Here is a 17,916-nt window from a genome sequence, read left to right as displayed (position 1 = left end):
CCATAATGCACATCTTCCAAATATGATGGAAATTCCGGGTTACGTGTGCTCGAGTTCCCCGCCTTTTCACGAATCGTAGGATGGTTTGACCAAATGTAACGTTACTTGCTTTATTCGTGATTAATGTATTTTTACTTGATTTTACAGATAATGTAACTTGTAATTGTTGCAATAATTCGACATTGCAGCCATGTTGCTTCCGTCTGACATAGCGCGGCTCGTTTTAGGTAAGTCTGAACTGGGTCCTGTTTGTATTGCTTGCTAACCTAAAGCTACCTAGCTATGTGGAAGTGGCAGTAAGCTAGCTAACGTTAGAATACTATCTGCAATATCCTGCTGGTGATATTGCGCCCAGGGTTGCACTGTAGCAAGCCAACTCGCTGTCCTCTTACTGTGGAAAGCTAAGCCTCCAATTCTGCTACTCTTGTACACTGTTTTCTTTTACAGGATACATGCAACAAGAGGGACTGTGTTCTACAAGCCAGGCATTCATTCGTGAAAGCCCCAATTTGAAGGAGTACGCAGAACACAGCTCAGATGATGCAACTATTCCTGCTTGTGTGTTTGTAAGTTTCTTTCATACTGTATATAGCTGTGCTCAACTCTTCACTGTAATGACTATATAGTTCGTGAGTTCGTTAGTGGATTAACGTTACTTAGCTAGGTAGCTAATTCATGTGTACTCCCATTGCAGTCCCTCTTTGGGAAAAACCTGACAACTATTTTGAATGAGTATGTTGCTGTCAAAGCTAAAGGTAAGCATAACCTCTGACCACTACCACTTTCAGTAAATGAGTACAGGACTTTCACGTTTGTATTTTATTCTTGGTTGTCACACTTCCCTGCTATTTCTCCTTAGAGACGATTGAAGAGACTCAGATACCTGTCATGATGACATCATTGTGGAAAAAGCTTGATTTCACACTCAATCAAATCAAGTAAGGACCTATTTTTATCTATAAAACGGCAAAGAAAAACTTGCCAACAGATTGCTGTTTGATGGTGTCACTTTCTGACATTTTCAATTCTACTTATTTCTTTCATTAGGTCTATGCAAAACTCCCCAGCTATTATCCAGAATCAAAGACGTAAGTGCTTTATTAAATATTCTTGCACATTAAATGGTTATGGTTTTAGTACTACCTCTGAACTTGGATTTCATTGCCTCTTTGTAATGTTGCCTCTTTGTAATGTTGTGGCTCAAGCTGTCAGGCAGAGTGTTGAACTCCATGGCAGTATGACAGGGGTCCCTAATTACATTCAGCCATGGGCAGTTTTTTCCCCCTTGGGCGAGGGGCCTACCTGGAATATAGTAATAAATCATTTAGAGTGGCTGTGGTTCTGAATTTTCTGGATTCAGACTTGCTGTTGCAAGAGACTTCTGTGCATGCAGGATCTACTAGCCTATCTCCTTTCAGTTGCTGCTCAGTCGCTTGTGACGCTGCCACTTGTCACAAATCAGCAGTCAATAGTAATTTAATGTAATTTTTTCATCGTCATTGCAAACATTGTCTAAACAGTAGGCAGACTGCTGGCTATATGGCAGCATAACTATAAAGATTACATCACACAAAACGCAAATTGTTTTGAACACTGCAAATTGACTGCAAGAATCCCAAACAGAGTATTTGATAAAAAACATAATCATTTTAAACCTTCATTACATTGGTATACGAACATATATTCCCCTCTGTTTATGCGTACGAATACTAATTTCCAGGTGATTTTACAATATTTTATGTCAAAGCGATTTGACATAAAATAAATTCACCCACGGGCTGTCTATTGGGGAAACCTGCTGTTTGATGTGATTCATAAACCTATTTCCTCTGCAGTCCGCACACGTAATGGGATCGTGAACATGAGGGGGCGACAGAGAGCCTTGTCATCAACGCAGTCCCCCAGCTCTGGGTTTCTGTCATCGTCGGCCCAGGGCGTCGCCACCCCAGTCTGCTACAGCTCCCAGCAGACCAGACCCTCCTCCATCTGCGGCACACAGCCCCAGATCCAAGATGGAGGACGTCTGCTCAGTAATGTGAACCGTAAGTAAACTCATCCATGAGCAGCAGTGTACTGGGGAAGGTTGTTACAGTAGGTGTCTATCACATTTCATTTTAACTGGCAATTGCTGTCATCATTATGAACATTAATACCAACTTATAGGAAAGAATGTCAAAGCTTCATTGAATAATTGACACTTGCTTTTTATTACAGGGGAGTCACCTTTGCAAATAACGGTTCCAGACAACCGGTTAACCACAGGACCATTATCCCCAGGGCGTCGGAAATGGTAAGATAGTCATTCTCATCTATTTGTTTACTTCTTTGTAAGTTCTTCTTATCCATGTGTAGATTGTAGGGATGTACCAATTCAACTGTGTATTTTCCCCAATTTTAAAATGTTTAAAGATACATGTGCATCGGACCCCAAACTGACCCAAATGTAGCATGCATTGGTCAGAAAATCAATTCAATCGGCGCTTCACTAATATGTTTTGCTCATATTACGTTATTTTTCTACCTCTCATCTTTGGTGATAACTGATGCGTCCTCTGCTTCAGTATCGAACTACATGTGCCTTCAGAAAGTAAGTAGTCGTACCACTTGACTTATTCCACATTTTGTAGTTACAAATGGAATTCAAATGGAAATTGATATTTTTTCTCACCCATCTACAGGCAACACACCATAATGACCAAGTGGAGAGAAAAATTTGACATTTTTGTACATTTTGTGAAAATGAAATACGGAAATATATAATTTACCTAGGTATTCACACTCTTGAGTCAATAGTTTGTAGACGCACCTTTGGCGGCAATTACAACTTTGAGTCGTCTTGGGCAGGTCTGTATCAGCTTTGCCCATCTGGATTTGGGGATTTTTCTCCCATTCTTCCTTGTAGATTTTCTCAAGCTCTGTTAAATTAGATGGGGAGCGGTGGTGAACAGCAATCTTCAAGTCTTTCCACAGGTTTTCAATGCAATTCATGTCTGGGCTTTGGCTGGGCCACTCAAGGACTTAAACATTCTTGTTCTGTAGCCATTCCAGTGTTGCTTTGGCTGTATGCATGATGTCATTGTCCTGTTGGAATGTAAATCTTCGCCCTGTCTGTCGTTTGCACTTTGAAGCTGGTTCTCATCAAGGATTTTCATGTATTTGGCTCCATTCATTGTTCCCTCTATCCTTACCAGTCTCCCAGTCCCTGTTGCTGAAAAGCATCCCCATAGCATACGGGTAGGGAAGGTGTTAGACGGGTGATGAGCTGTGCCTGGTTTTCTCCAGACATATCGCTTTGCGTTCAGGCCAAAGAGTTTAAGTTTTGTCTCATCAGACCACAATCTTTTGCCTTATGCTCTGAGTCTTTCATGTGCCTTTTTGCAAACTCCGGGCGTGCTGTCATGTGCCTTTTTCCCAGGAGTGGCTTTGGTCTAGCCACTCTCATAAAGCACAGATTGGTGAAGTGCTGTAGAGTGTTTCTGGCAGGTTTTCCCTTCTCAGCCAAAGAACCGTCAGAGTTGGGTTCTTGTTCACCTCCCTGACCAAGGTCTTTCTTGCCCGCTTGCTTAGTTGGTCGGACGGCCAGCTCTAAACAATCTGGGTAGTTCCATTTTCCAATAATTTGCTCTTGGAAACTTGCAACTCTCTAGAAATGGTTTCATACCCTACCCATCAAAATAATATCTCAGATCTACAGACAGTTCCTTGGACTTCATGGTATAGTTGCTGCTCTGACATGCACTGTCAACTGTGGGACCTTGTGTATATATATATACACACAGGTGTGTTTTTATAAATCATGTCCAAATAATTGAATTGGCCACAAGTGGACTTGGATGCACCTCTAAGCTCAATTTGGAGTGTCATAGCAAAGGGGTATGAATACCTATATTTCTGTATATCATTTTCAATAAATTTGCAAAGATTTCTAAAAACATGTTTTCACTTAGTCATTATGGGGTATTATGTGTAGATTGGTGAGAGAGACAATCTATTTAATCCATTCTGAATTCAGGTTGTAAAATGTGGAATAAGTCAAGGTTATGAATACTTTCTGAAGGTACTGTAACTGTTGACAGTAAATGATCTACAATTAATTTTGCATGCCGAACAACACCAGGCAATATCAGTAGCCCAGTCGAACTGCGCGCTGACCAACGCGAGGTAGGCGGCCTGTTCTTGAACTTCCATATCTGTGTGGCACCTTCAGCATTAAAATACTACCATGGCTTGTGTGATATTAGGCTTTATTAGTTATGGCAACCGATGTCATTTGCTAGGTTATTGTTATCTATGTGCTGTTGAAAATGCTGTTTTAGTAAGCTACTGGTACGCAACTCTTATCTGGCTGTATCTGCTGAATGGGGCTTACAATGGATTTTATTTTGAGATGGGAGTAAAATCTAAAGTTGTGCTATTTAGTCGTTGGCTGTGTCATAGCTAATTTTGCTATGTTCAAACCGAATCGCACCGACTCGTTTCAAACTAAAACGTATCGTTCTTGTAACATATTGGAGCCCATGTATCTAGATGCGTATCGAATTGTCTTGAAATGGAAAGATGCACATCCCTAGTAGATTTTGTTATGATAAAAGAGTAATCTTCCCAGTGACTCCCCCAGGAGGAGAGGTGGGGGCTCCAGTGGATCCGGTGGGACTGGAAGAGCCAACATGGCGGCCAGTAGCCTGACAGCAGAGCCCCAGAGTGAAGAGGCAGTCACAGAGAATTTCCCTGTGAGTACAAAACAAAGTTAATACTCTGCATTTGAAACACTGCTAAACCCAGTTGACTGATGTGAATTTATCATTAAATTGTGTTTTTGCAGCAAATGTTGATACAAAATGCAAGAGAGAGGATTCTAAATGACAAGTCCTTACAAGAGAAGCTTGCTGAAAACATCAACAAAATTCTAGCAAGGTAATAATAAAAGTAGATATTCTTGAGTAACATTTGAACAGTACCGACTTCATTACGTATTACATTTGGCTGTTGGGGAGAGTAGATATTATTTCTTACCTGTGCATGTGTTTCTTACTCTGTACTTGTAGTGATGTCAGTCCTCAGGCTTTAAAGGCATCATGCAGCACCATGGAGCCTGACCAGTCAATAGATGAAATTCTGGGCCTGCAGGTAATGTCATGTTCTGACAGACTTGCTATAACCCCATTTCTCCATTCAAACTCGCAGAACATTGTCCGTCTTTAGTGCATAGTGTGGATTTGTGCTTTCTACTGACGTTTTACTCTGTGCAGGGGGAGATTCATATGTCTAATGATGTTATACAAGACATCTTGCAGCAGACAGAGTCCGACCCAGCCTTCCAGGCTCTTTTTGACCTCTTTGATTACGGTAAACATTTTAATCTTTGCTGATGATTTAATCTAGATCATGTGCAGGATTTTGTTGCTCCTGACAATGCATGAAGTGGGTCTGGTGATTGTTTGACTAAGCTTTTATAAAGTGTAATTATTCCACTTAATCTCTTGATTCTTTGCATTAAGGCAAAAGCAAAACCAGTGAGGATACTGAACAAGGAGCTGGGAACGTGAGCAATACCACCACAGAGAATGGTGAGCCTGAGACTAGATGTATTGACGGCTCTCCTGAGACTGGAGACCCAGGTATGGACAAAATCCTCATGACCTTTTAAATAATGCCTGTTGGAATCCTATACTAAACAATATTGATGCTTCATCAGCAATCTCTTTCTGACAATGGGATTTCTCTTTAATTTCTCAGGCACTGGGCCTGAAAACTCGACATGTGGACAAGAAAATAGAGTAATAAAGTCCAGTCAAGAGCCCAAGAGTAAGAAAACAAGGAAATCTGCACCTCCTGTTTCAAGCACTTCAAAGGCAACTCCTGGACCCAGTAGCAGAGGGTTGAGAAGGGGAGCTATCTCAACAACTCCTGGACTCAGTAGCAGAGGGTTGAGAAAGGGAGCTAGCTCAACAACTCCTGGACCCAGTAGCAAAGGGGTGAGAAGGGGAGATATTGCAACTCGACCCTCAGCACGTATTGATCAACTTACCGCCGCTGCTTCTTCTGCCGCAAACGACTCTGATTGGGTTGACTCAGGCTCCATCTTTAATCCGGATGTATCAGGCGTGGATATAGACAAACCTCTCAATACCCCCCTTGACAGTATAGCTCCGCCAGATGTCTTTGAGCCAGTCAGACAGGAGAGTGGAACAATTCCTCCGGCGTCAGCATGCAACACACCTTCATCTGAAACCAGGACGGTCTCTGCTGTGAAAAACATATTAGGCAATGAGAACACAGTGGGGGTTGATGGTAGACAAGTGATGGATAACCAAGCTTCACTTCTTAACTCTTCACCTTCCCTGTCCAATTCCATGCCAATGCTGGATCAGTCAAACAAGGCTCCCATACAGGCCTCTAACCTGCCTCATAGGAATATTACCCCTCCCAGCAGTGTAGGAAATTCACAACCTCTACCACAGACCCTACACTCTATGGCTGGCCCCTCAACAGTTACAACAACTCCTGCTGCCCCAACCTTCATCCCAAACCCCAACTCTACAGGCAAGGAAGTAGACCCCAGTAAGATTGTGGCCCTGAAGATCATAATCAGCGATGAGCAGGAGGAGCCCTCCAGTGACTCTGCCCTGAACCAGGCTGTGTCCAGCATCACTGGGGATAGGATCCCCACCATCTTCCTCTCCTCTCCCACCAAGTCACCTGCTAAGGCCCCGGCCCTCAGTGGAGCCCCAATGGCTCAGGAGGAGACTGTGCAGGCGGTGAGCAGCTTACAGAGGACAGAAGTCCTCCTGCCAGCAGAGACCAATCCTCTTAGTGGGAAAGCAGGGGATGTGGCAGCATTGGCAGGGACGTCATCTGCGTTGACACAGCCTGGTTACTACATTCAGCTGCCCTTTGATTCAGCCACATCCACCAACAGCTACATCTTAGTGACGGACACAACAGCTACAGACCCCCAGTCCAACAAGGTGATATTACCCAGTGGCGCCCCACAGGTACAGACTGTACCCCCTACCTCATATACTCTGGCCACTCCACCCTGCTATTCTCCTGGTAAGACTGCATATAAATACTTAAAGATGCACTATTCAAAAATCACTCACCATTTCCTGGTTGCTAAAATTCTAATAGTTCACCTAATTTCAGTTTGTGAAATATATTTTCCTTAACCAAAAATATTGTCTATTCAGCTTTTAGAAGCTGGTGTACAAAACCGAAAATAAAAGATGCTAAAATGAAACTTCGTCTCTTTTGAACGTCAGCCATTTGACCTTCGGTTGATCCGCATGGCAGAGTGGACTCTTTTCCGGCTTACAGACTGGTCGTCAGTTGCCGAGTCATCTAAGAACGGGAAGCATAGAAATGGTGCACTTAAAACCGATATACTGCTTGTTAGACTTGCTTTCAATAAGTAACAGATCTATAACACACATTTTTATGTGAATTTGGTTGGGTCGCCTAAAAAGTTACATATTGTATGTCAAATTGGGTGACAAATGAATGCCAAGAGTCACATTTTGTATTACGACGCATACCTTTTCTGGCCATTTACCATCCTAAAAATTAGGAATAAGCTAAGGCTTTGATTTCTGGTCAAACAGATAGAAAGGGAGTCTTAGAAAACAATCTAGAATAGGTCTTATAAGGTATTAGAAATACATCAAAACAAGACTTATATCAACACTTGTATGTCGTTTTGGAGAAATTGTTCTGCCTTCTGTAAGTTTAAGAAACATTGCCATGTGCCTTGAAGTTCCGTTACCAAAAACTAGCATCTTTAATATATTTTCTAATTTCTCTCCCTCTTGAGGGAAGATAATGAAAGTTCAGAAGTAACAAGAAAAGGCAGACCTATGAATTAGTTATGGTGCTTTTACTGTTAACACTTAAGTGATTAAAATGTGAATTTCAGAAAAATCGTCAATGGAATTTCTGTTATTCAATTGGCTACAATGGGAAATCATAGTAGTCAAACCACACTTTGGTTCACAAGATTGAACAGCACAGTTCAGTAGAGAATAGTATATAGTTCAGTAATGTAGAGTTCAGTACAATTAGGAAAAGTAGAATACAGTACACTAGAGTTGAGTACACTAATATACTGTACTGAGCAGTACTTTGATGTCCAAACTTGTGAAACATAGACGTTTATGATTGGTTCAAATTTGGTCTGGTCCTGACCAACCAAATTTGGTCTTGTTTGGGGACAGAGCTCATTAAAATTATAGCCAGTTTGTAGAATAATACCCAAGTATGCAATGTGTATCTATTTAGGATACACCACCAGGAATAGAATGATATTCATATCCATAATTATGCATTTCTGTGTAGTACAGATCAGGGATCCATTATGAAATTCCGTTACCTCAATTCCGTTACGTGTGTAAATCCACTTCACTTACTGCAGTTCAATAACCAAAAGAGAGTCAATAACTGACACCTCATTCTTTCTGCAGACATCATTGAATTCTTAATTCAGAGCATATATTTAAACATTTTGGGGAAAAGTAGATGGATTAAAAAAAACGAAGGGATGTTTTACTGAAATTCTGTTACCAAACTTTGCATCTGCACAGTTCTTGCAGTACACTTAATTTATTAACATTTTCTGTGTAAATTGTTAAAAGTAGACTTTGTGCATGAAGTTGTATGGTTTGTTAAACTTTGAAATCAATGTTTTTTTTTTTGTTTGGCATACATTTACAGTTGAATGACCCCAATAGTCATCATTCACTTAATTTGCCATGCTGTTTTGCTGGTGGGAAATGTCTAACCAGTTATATCCTCCCAGGATCTAGACTCATCATATCTTCACCAGTTCAGCCCATGCTGCAAAGCATGGTGGTTCCTGTATCTGTCGTTGGGCAGAACAATGCAACACAGTTCTCAGTAGTTCCTAATCAGGTAAGCATTCCTTCTCTTTTTTTAATCTTTTTTTAAAAACTGTTTTACATATTTGCATTTAATCCTTTTCTTGAACCAATAGGCTAATTTAGCTACAACAACATGTGCATCTAGTGATCATTTCTTTGTTTCAGTTGATAGCCATGCCTAGCCCTGCTTCAGCAAAGCAGCCAGCAGCAGTGAATACAGACCCTAAACTGGCTCCCAAGGACACCACAGTCTCAGGTAAGGAATGGTGTTCAGTCCTCCATGTCATTGTCTGTTTACTGTTATCCTGTAATTTATTCACACATGTTGTTGCTTGCTTGTGCATTTCAGGAAAAACGGGAGCTTCTGGATCAAATATAGTTACAAAGCAGGTCCACCCGCAATCCTCTGAAAGCACAGGGCAGCAGAAGGTGGTAGCAGTTGGCTCGAGCCCCAGCCATAGGAGGATGCTTTGCTTTGATGGGTCTGCTGGTGAAACTTCCACGTCCAAAGCTACAGCTACTGCTGTATCGCCTGTCCAACAGGTGGAGAAAGAGATGCCTAAATCTGCCTCTGCTATCTTGGGGAGCAGCAGGCCAAAAAGGAGAATAGAGACTGTAAGATGTACAGACAACACTCAGACATCATGGACCGGAACGGAGACGGAGAAATCCTCCACTGTCCAAAAGCAGAAAGAAGCTGCGAAAAAGACCCCTTCAAAGAGGGATGCAAATCAAAATGCTAGAAGTCAAAGTGCAAGTACCAGTAGATCTCAGAGTGCTGGTAGCAGTAGGACTGAGGCTTCACAGTCAGAGTCCAGGAAGAGATCTCAATCAGCAGACAAGAAGAAGGATGATGATGGAGCAGGACCTAAGGATGCCCAGAGCTCCAGGTCATCTTCCTCTGATCACAGACTGAGATCAGGGAGCAGGAAAGAGAAAGACTCATATAGACAAGAGCCTACTGAGAAATCTCCTGCCAAGGAGCGGGAGGGACGGACAGAGAAAAGGACATCTTCTCAGGATCCCCCTCATGTCACTGCCAATAAGGAGAATGAGCTGGAGGGGGGAAGGCGAGAGCAGCAGCCCACACCAGCACCAAGAGCATTCAGCCCGGCCCCACAAACCCCTGTCCCCCAGGCTTGCTCCAGCAAATTCCCCTCCAAGACCAGCCCACTGACCAAGCAGGCAGCTGAAATGCTCCACAACATCCAGGGTCTAAACCCTCCCTCCACCCCTCCTAAGAAGCCTGGCATGGGCTGTCTGGAGCTGCCTCTTCCTCGGACCCCTGGCCGTCTCCATGAGTCTCTATACTGCCCCAGGACCCCTGCACGTCAGAAGCTAGACAGAAACGGAGAGGGCACCACCAGGCACCTGGTCCCTCCCACCACCCCGGACCTTCCCTCCTGCAGCCCAGCCAGCGAAGCAGGGAGTGAAAACAGCATCAACATGGCGGCTCACACACTGATGATCCTATCCCGAGCCGCCATTGCCAGGACCGGCACCCCACTGAAAGACAGCTTGCGCCAGGAGGGGGCTGGAGCAGTGACCCCTGTAGCCTTCAAGAGCAAGAAGCGCAAGCAGCCTGGGCCCCTGGCCAGCCCGCCAGCAAAGAAAGATCTCTCAGGTTCATCTGGCAGTAAGAAGAAAGCAAAGGTGAATTTTCTATTCAATCTGTGTATCTTAATCTCTTCTGAGGTTCATAATTGAATGTGATTGCATCAACCCAGTCGTAGATATTTGGCATAATCTCCTGCATTAAATGTGAACTCAGTTTCTTCCTTTGCTTGTATAATGAGAAAGCACATTAAAACCACTGCATCTCTTTATGATGTGTACCCCTCAGAAACAGCAGAAACTAATGGATTCCTTCCCCGATGACTTGGATGTGGATAAGTTCCTGTCTTCACTGCATTATGATGAGTGATGGGTTATAGCAGTTGGACAATGAGATGAGAATCTCCCAAACACTACCTACCTACTCTCCCGGAATTGAACAAGCCATAATTTACTGTCACAGTGCCTATGGTTAAATCATAGGTGTTAGGCACCTGTGGTCTAGTGGAGCATGTCCTCAGCTATTATTTTTTCTTTGTTGGAATGCCTGCTTGTAGGGTTTGTCCTACATCCTTTGGCGTAACAACTAATTATACATGTGATGTATATACTGTATAGACATTATTGCAGAAATGCTAGATTGAGAGCACTTTGGTTCCATTCAAGGACTGTAATGTTAAGAATGGTTTCCCAATCTTGTATTAATAATTTCAAGAATTCAACCCCTTTTCAATATTTCACTGTGTCTAAACTTTAAATGATCCACCCAACACACTATGGCTGTGGTTAGACAGGCAGCACAATTCTGATCTTTATTTCACTAATTGGTATTTTGACCAGATCGGCTGTGAAAAAGATTGGTCAGAAAGACCAATTAGTGGGAAAAAATATCAGAATTGGGCTGCGTGGTGTGTGTGTAAAATACATTTGTGCAGATGTTTTCTTTACTAGTGATTTTAAATTAAATCTTGTTTTAGAAAAATCTAGTTTCATTTAATATTGTTTCTGTGCAGGTAAAAACTGACCGGTTTTCAGTCCAAAGCAAAATATCACTATCAGAACACATAGTCTGATAACCCAATCTGTGAAATTCACTATAACCAAGTTAATATTGCACCATTTTATTCACTTGAGTTAATTACTTCTATATAATAGGCCTATATCATCACAGTGATCGAAGACCGCTGTGCCAGTAGAGATTCTAAGGTACTGCATCTCAGTGCTAGTGGCATCACTACAGACCCTGGTTTGATTCCAGGCTGTATCACAACCGTCCCTGATTGGGAGTCCCATGGGGCGGTGCACAATTGGCCCAGAGTCATTAGGGTTTGGCCGTGGTAGGCCGTCATTGTAAATAAGAATTTGTTCTTAACGGACTTGCCTAGTTAAATAAAGGTTCAATTAAAAACGTCAAAATAAATTATCCTAGCTTTATAACAATGCCACACATAGCAGAGGTAAGACAATCAAGCATGGTAAAGGACAACTCCACCAATACAATATTTTGGCATTTGTTTCATTAGTTCATTGTTGATTTTGTCCCAAAATGTTTTGCATGTCAGCAATCAAGTTTAAGACATTAAACTTTCAAAATACAGAATTCTTGCCCGTATGATGCATTTTGCATCATATGATGCTGTGTCTTGGTAAGCAATTTTGGCCTTGTGTTTTAGGTTATTGTCCTACTGAAAGGTGAATTTGTCTGTCTGTTGGAAAGATTTTCCTCTAGGATTCTGCCTGTGCTTAGCTATGTTCTGTTTCTTTTTATCATCAAAAAAAAAACTTGAGTCCTTACAGATGATAAGCATACCAATAACATGCTTGAAATTTGAAGTGATGTTGGATTTGCCCCAAACAACGCTTTGTGTTATTTGCCACATTTCTTTGCAGTTATACTGTAGTGCCTTATTGAAAACAGGATGCATGTTTTGGAATATTTTAATTCTGTACAGGCTTCCTTTTCACTCTGTCATTTAGGTTCGCATTGTGGAGTAACTAAAATGTTGATCCATCCTCTGTTTTCTCCTATCACAGCCATTCAACTCTGACTGTTTCAAAGTCACCATTGGCCTCATGGTGAAATCGCTGAGCGGTTTCCTTCCTCTCCGTCAACTTCGTTAGGCAGGATGCCTGTATTTTTGTAGTGACTTGGTGTATTGATACACCATCCAACATGTAATTAATAACTTCACCATGCTAAAAGGTATATTCAATGTCTGCTTTTTTTTTACACATCTACCAATATGTGCCCTCTTTGGAAAACACCTGAATCTGTTTTTGAAATTCACTGCTTGACTGAGGGACCTTGCAGATAATTGTATGTGTGGGGTACAAAAATCATTTTAAACACTATTATTGCACACAGTGAGTCCATGCAACTTATGTGACTTGTTAATTAAGCACATTTTTACTCCTGGAATTATTTAGGCTTGCCATAACGAAGGGGTTGAATGCTTATTGACTCAAGACATTTCATTTTTAATTAATTTGAAACATTTTCTAAAAATGTAATTCCACTCTGACATTATGGGGTATTGTGTGTAGGCCAGTGACAAAATCTCAATTTTAAATTCAGGCTGTAACACAGCAAAAATTTGAAAAAAGTCTAGAGGTGTGAATCATTTCTGAAGGCACTATGTATGGATAAAGTGACTAGGCAACAGGCTAGATGATTAAACAGTAGCAGCAATGTATGCGAAGAGTCAAGAGTTAGTGCAAAAAGGGTCAATACAGAGGGGCAAAAAAGTATTTAGTCAGCCACCAATTGTGCAAGTTCTCCCACTTAAAAAGATGAGGCCTGTAATTTTCATCATAGGTACACTTCAACTATGACAGACAAAATGAGAGAAAAAAAATCCAGAAAATCACATTGTAGGATTTTTAATGACTTTATTTACAAATTATGGTGGAGAATAAGTATTTGGTCACCTACAAACAAGCAAGATTTCTGGCTCTCACAGACCTGTAACTTCTTTAAGAGGCTCCTCTGTCCTCCACTCGTTACCTGTTTGAATTTGTTATCAGTATAAAAGACACCTGTCCACAACCTCAAACAGTCACACTCCAAACTCCACTATGGCCAAGACCAAAGAGCTGTCAAAGGGCACCAGAAACAAAATTGTAGACCTGCACCAGGCTGGGAAGACTGAATCTGCAATTGGTAAGCAGCTTGGTTTGAAGAAATCAACTGTGGGAGCAATTATTAGGAAATGGAAGACATACAAGACCACTGATAATCTCCCTCGATCTGGGGCTCCATGCAAGATCTCACCCGTGGGGTCAAAATGATCACAAGAACGGTGAGCAAAAATCCCAGAACCACACAGGGGGGCCTAGTGAATGACCTGCAGAGAGCTGGGACCAAAGTAACAAAGCCTACCATCAGTAACATACTACGCCGCCAGGGACTCAAATCCTGCAGTGCCAGACGTGTCCCCCTGCTTAAGCCAGTACATGTCCAGGCCCGTCTGAAGTTTGCTAGAGAGCATTTGGATGATCCAGAAGAAGATTGGGAGAATGTCATATGGTCAGATGAAACCAAAATAGAACTTTTTGGTAAAAACTCAACTTGTCGTGTTTGGAGGACAAAGAATGCTGAGTTGCATCCAAAGAACACCATACCTACTGTGAAGCATGGGGGTGGAAACATCATGCTTTGGGGCTGTTTTTCTGCAAAGGGACCAGGACGACTGAGCCGTGTAAAGGAAAGAATGAATGGGGCCATGTATCGTGAGATTGAGTGAAAACCTCCTTCCATCAGCATCAGCATTGAAGATGAAATGTGGCGGTGTCTTTCAGCATGACAATGATCCCAAACACACCACCCGGGCAATGAAGGAGTGGCTTCGTAAGAAGCATTTCAAGGTCCTGGAGTGGCCTAGCCAGTCTCCAGATCTCAACCCCATAGAAAATCTTTGGAGGGAGTTGAAAGTCTGTGTTGCCCAGCAACAGCCCCAAAACATCACTGTCTAGAGGAGGTCTGCATGGAGGAGTGGGCCAAAATACCAGCAACAGTGTGTGAAGACTTACAGAAAACGTTTGACCTCTGTCATTGCCAACAAAGGGTATATAACAAAGTATTGAGATTTTTTTCAAATTTTGTCTGTCATAGTTGAAGTGTACCTATGATGAAAATTACAGGCCTCATCTTTTTAAGTGGGAGAACTTGCACAATTGATGGCTGACTAAATACGTTTTTGCCCCACTGTACATACACACGAACAGTAGGTATCCTACGCACATACTTTATCACTACCCAGCCGACAAAGATTAGGGAGACCGTGGGAAGCACTCCCTGTCCTCCCTCAAATCTCTGAGCCCCTAGCAAGTTCGGCACTAAATTTGGCTCAGACATTCTGTGTTTAAGATACTATAAAGACATTTTGTACAGAGATATAATTTTACTGACTAAACCTACAGACCTCATTACTAGTAACTTTATGATTCTAATCAATTTCATACAATTATATGGTTTCAGGTTGGAATATTCTAATCATTACTTTAAACATATAAGTTCCATTATCAAGATCGAAAACAACAATGAAAGCAAGTCACTGAGCGAAACACCCATTGCAAAAAAAAGTTTGATGCCCCACCCCCAATTAATTACAAAAACAACATGGTTTATCACTACCGAATTTGAATTGCAGAATGGCACCCGTGTTCCCCTGCTTTCTATATAGTGCACTAGGTTTGAGCAGGGCCCATAGAGAGAAATAAATAACCTTACATTTTTATTTTTTATTTAACCAGGTAGGCTAGTTGAGAACAAGTTCTCATTTACAATTGCGACCTGGCCAAGATAAAGCAAAGCAGTGCGACACAAACAACAACACAGAGTTACACGTGGAATAAACAAACACAGTCAATAATACAATAAAAAAAAGTCTAAATACAGTGTGTGCAAATGAGGTAGGATAAGGGAGGTAAGGCAATAAATTGGCCATGGTGGCAAAGTAATTACAATATAGCAATTAAACACTGGAGTGATAGATGTGCAGAAGATGAGTTTACAAGTAGAGACACTAGGGTGCAAAGGAACAAAATAGATAACAGTATGGGGATGAGGTTGTTGGATGGGCTAATTACAGGTGGGCTATGTACAGGTGCAGTGATCTATGAGTTGCTCTGACAGCTGGTGCTTAAAGCTAGTGAGGGAGATATGAGTCTCCAGCTTCAGTGATTTTTGCAGTTCGTTCCAGTCATTGGCAGCATAGAACTGGAAGGAAAGGTGGCCGAAGGAGGAATTGGCTTTGGGGTGACTGGTGAAATATACCTGCTGGAGCGCGTGCTATGGGTGGGTGCTGCTATGGTGACCAGTGAGCTGAGATAAAACGGCTTTACCTAGCAAAAACTTATAGATGACCTGGAGCCAGTGGGTTTGGCGACGAATATGAAGCGAGGGCCAGCCAATGAGAGCATACAGGTTGCAATGGTGGGTAGTATATGGGGCTTTGGTGTCAAAACAGATGGAACTGTGATAGACTGCATCCAATTTGCTCAGTAGTGTTGGAAGCTATTTTGTAAATGACATTGCCGAAGTCGAGGATCGGTAGGATAGTCAGTTTTACGAGGGTATGTTTGGCAGCATGAGTAAAGAACGCTTTGTTGTGAAATAGGAAGCTGATTCTAGATTTAATAATATGAGTCTGGAAGGAGAGTTTACAGTCTAACCAGACACCTAGGTATTTGTAGTTGTCCACATATTCTAAGTCAGAACCCGTCCAGAGTAGTGATGCTGGGCGGGCGGGCAGGTGTGGGCAGCAATCGGTTGAAGAGCATGCATTTAGTTTTACATGCATTTAAGAGCAGTTGGAGGCCAAGGAAAGAGAGTAGTATGGCATTGAAGCTCGTCTGGAGGTTAGTTAACACAGTGTCCAAAGAAGGGCCAGAAGTATACAGAATGGTGTCGTCTGCGTAGAGGTGGATCCATGGAGTCATCAGCAGCAAGAGCGATGTCATTGATGTATAAAGAGAAAAGAGTCGGCCCGAGAATTGAACCCTGTGGCACCCCCATAGAGACTGCCAGAGGTCCGGACAACAGGCCCTCCGACACACTGAACTCTGTCTGAGAAGTAGTTGGTGAACAAGGCGAGGCAGTCATTTGAGAAACCAAGGCTGTTGAGTCTGCCGATAAGAATGTGGTGATTGACAGAGTCGAAAGCCTTGGCCAGGTCAATGAATACAGCTGCACAGTGTTGTCTCTTATCGATGGTGGTTATGATATCGTTTAGGACCTTGAGCGTGGCAGAGGTGCACCCATGACCAGCTCGGAAACCAGATTGCATAGCAGAGAAGGTACGGTGGGATTCGAAATGGTCGGTGATCTGCTTGTTAACTTGGCTTTTGAAGACCTTAGAAAGGCAGGGTAGGATAGATATAGGTCTGTAGCAGTTTGGATCTAGTGTGTCTACCCCTTTCAAGAGAGGGATGACCGCGGCAGCTTTCCAATCTTTGGGGATCTCAGACAATACGAAAGAGAGGTTGAACAGGCTAGTAATAGGGTTGCATCAATTTCGGTGGTTCATTTTAGAAAGAGGGTCCAGATTGTTTAGCCCGGCTGATTTGTAGGGGTCCAGATTTTGCCGCTCTTTCAGAACATCAGCTATCTTGATTTGGGTGAAGAAGAAATTGGACAAGTTGCTGCGGGGGATGCAGGGCTGTTGACCGGAGTATGGGTAGCCAGGTGGAAAGCATGGCCTGTATTTATCAGTGGTGACAGTGTTTCCTAGCCTCAGTGCAGTGGGCAGCTGGGAGGATGTGCTCTTATTCTCCATAGACTTTAGTGTCCCAGAACGTTTTGGAGTTTGTGCCACAGGATGCAAATTTCTGTTTGAAAAAGCTAGCCTTTGCTTTCCTAACTGCCTGTGTATATTGGTTCCTAACTTCCCTGAAAAGTTGCATATCGCGGGGGCTATTCGATGCTAATGAAGTACGCCACAGGATGTTTTTGTGCTGGTCAAGGGCAGTCAGGTCTGGAGTGAACCAGGGGCTATCTGTTCCTGGTTCTACATTTTTTTAATGGGTCATGCTTATTTAAGATAGTGAGGAAAGGACTTTTAAAGAATAACCAGGCATCCTCTACTGACGGAATGAGGTCAATGTCCTTGCAGGATACCCGGGCCAAGTCCATTAGAAAGGCCTGCTCGCTGAAGTGTTTTAGGGAGCGTTTGACAGTGATGAGGTGTGGTCGTTTGACCGCAGACCCGTTACAGATGATGATGTTAAATTATGTTATTGTCTGACCAACTGCTTTTTGCTGGTGTCCCTTTCACATCAGTGCTACCAATATGGAAAAATCATATTGATATTTGAACAACAACAATTTTCTGCATTCTGAATCTGAGAACACCCTACAATTTGCTCCTGACCCTCAATCTCCCCACCTTCCTCCTGGGAAGTCGTCTTGTCCATGGACTAAAGTCAGTCTGTTAACGCAATGCAGACGGCGTCTATCGCCTGTTCTAAAAAGGAGAAACCCAAGAAAAGC

The 17,916-nt window shown here is 42.5% G+C and overlaps 1 protein-coding gene across 3 annotated transcripts; it reads left to right on the top strand.

Annotated features, from left to right (window-relative positions):
- The first annotated feature begins 10 nt into the window (after positions 1-10).
- LOC109905770 (protein NPAT) lies at positions 11-12,633 on the top strand. Of its 3 annotated transcripts, XM_020503338.2 has the most exons (18): positions 11-95; positions 189-227; positions 448-566; positions 695-755; positions 860-938; positions 1,048-1,088; positions 1,836-2,042; positions 2,215-2,290; positions 4,607-4,730; positions 4,823-4,914; positions 5,046-5,127; positions 5,250-5,346; positions 5,499-5,618; positions 5,737-7,053; positions 8,792-8,904; positions 9,039-9,129; positions 9,223-10,526; positions 10,717-12,633. In XM_020503338.2, the coding sequence occupies exons 2-18, from the start codon at positions 191-193 to the stop codon at positions 10,795-10,797; spliced, it is 4,041 nt and encodes a 1,346-aa protein (XP_020358927.1). In that variant the 5' UTR covers positions 11-95; positions 189-190; the 3' UTR covers positions 10,798-12,633. The 3 variants fall into 3 exon arrangements, with proteins under 3 accessions (XP_020358927.1, XP_020358928.1, XP_020358926.1); XM_020503339.2 differs by having other exon boundaries at positions 52-227; positions 4,619-4,730; XM_020503337.2 differs by having other exon boundaries at positions 52-227.
- Positions 12,634-17,916: the final 5,283 nt, after the last annotated feature.

The sequence above is a fragment of the Oncorhynchus kisutch genome, linkage group LG15 (genome assembly GCF_002021735.2).
Source record: "Oncorhynchus kisutch isolate 150728-3 linkage group LG15, Okis_V2, whole genome shotgun sequence".
Taxonomy (NCBI): domain Eukaryota; kingdom Metazoa; phylum Chordata; class Actinopteri; order Salmoniformes; family Salmonidae; genus Oncorhynchus; species Oncorhynchus kisutch.
The sequence above is the reverse complement of the archived record's forward strand: the minus strand, read 5'-3'. Positions and strand labels throughout refer to the sequence as shown.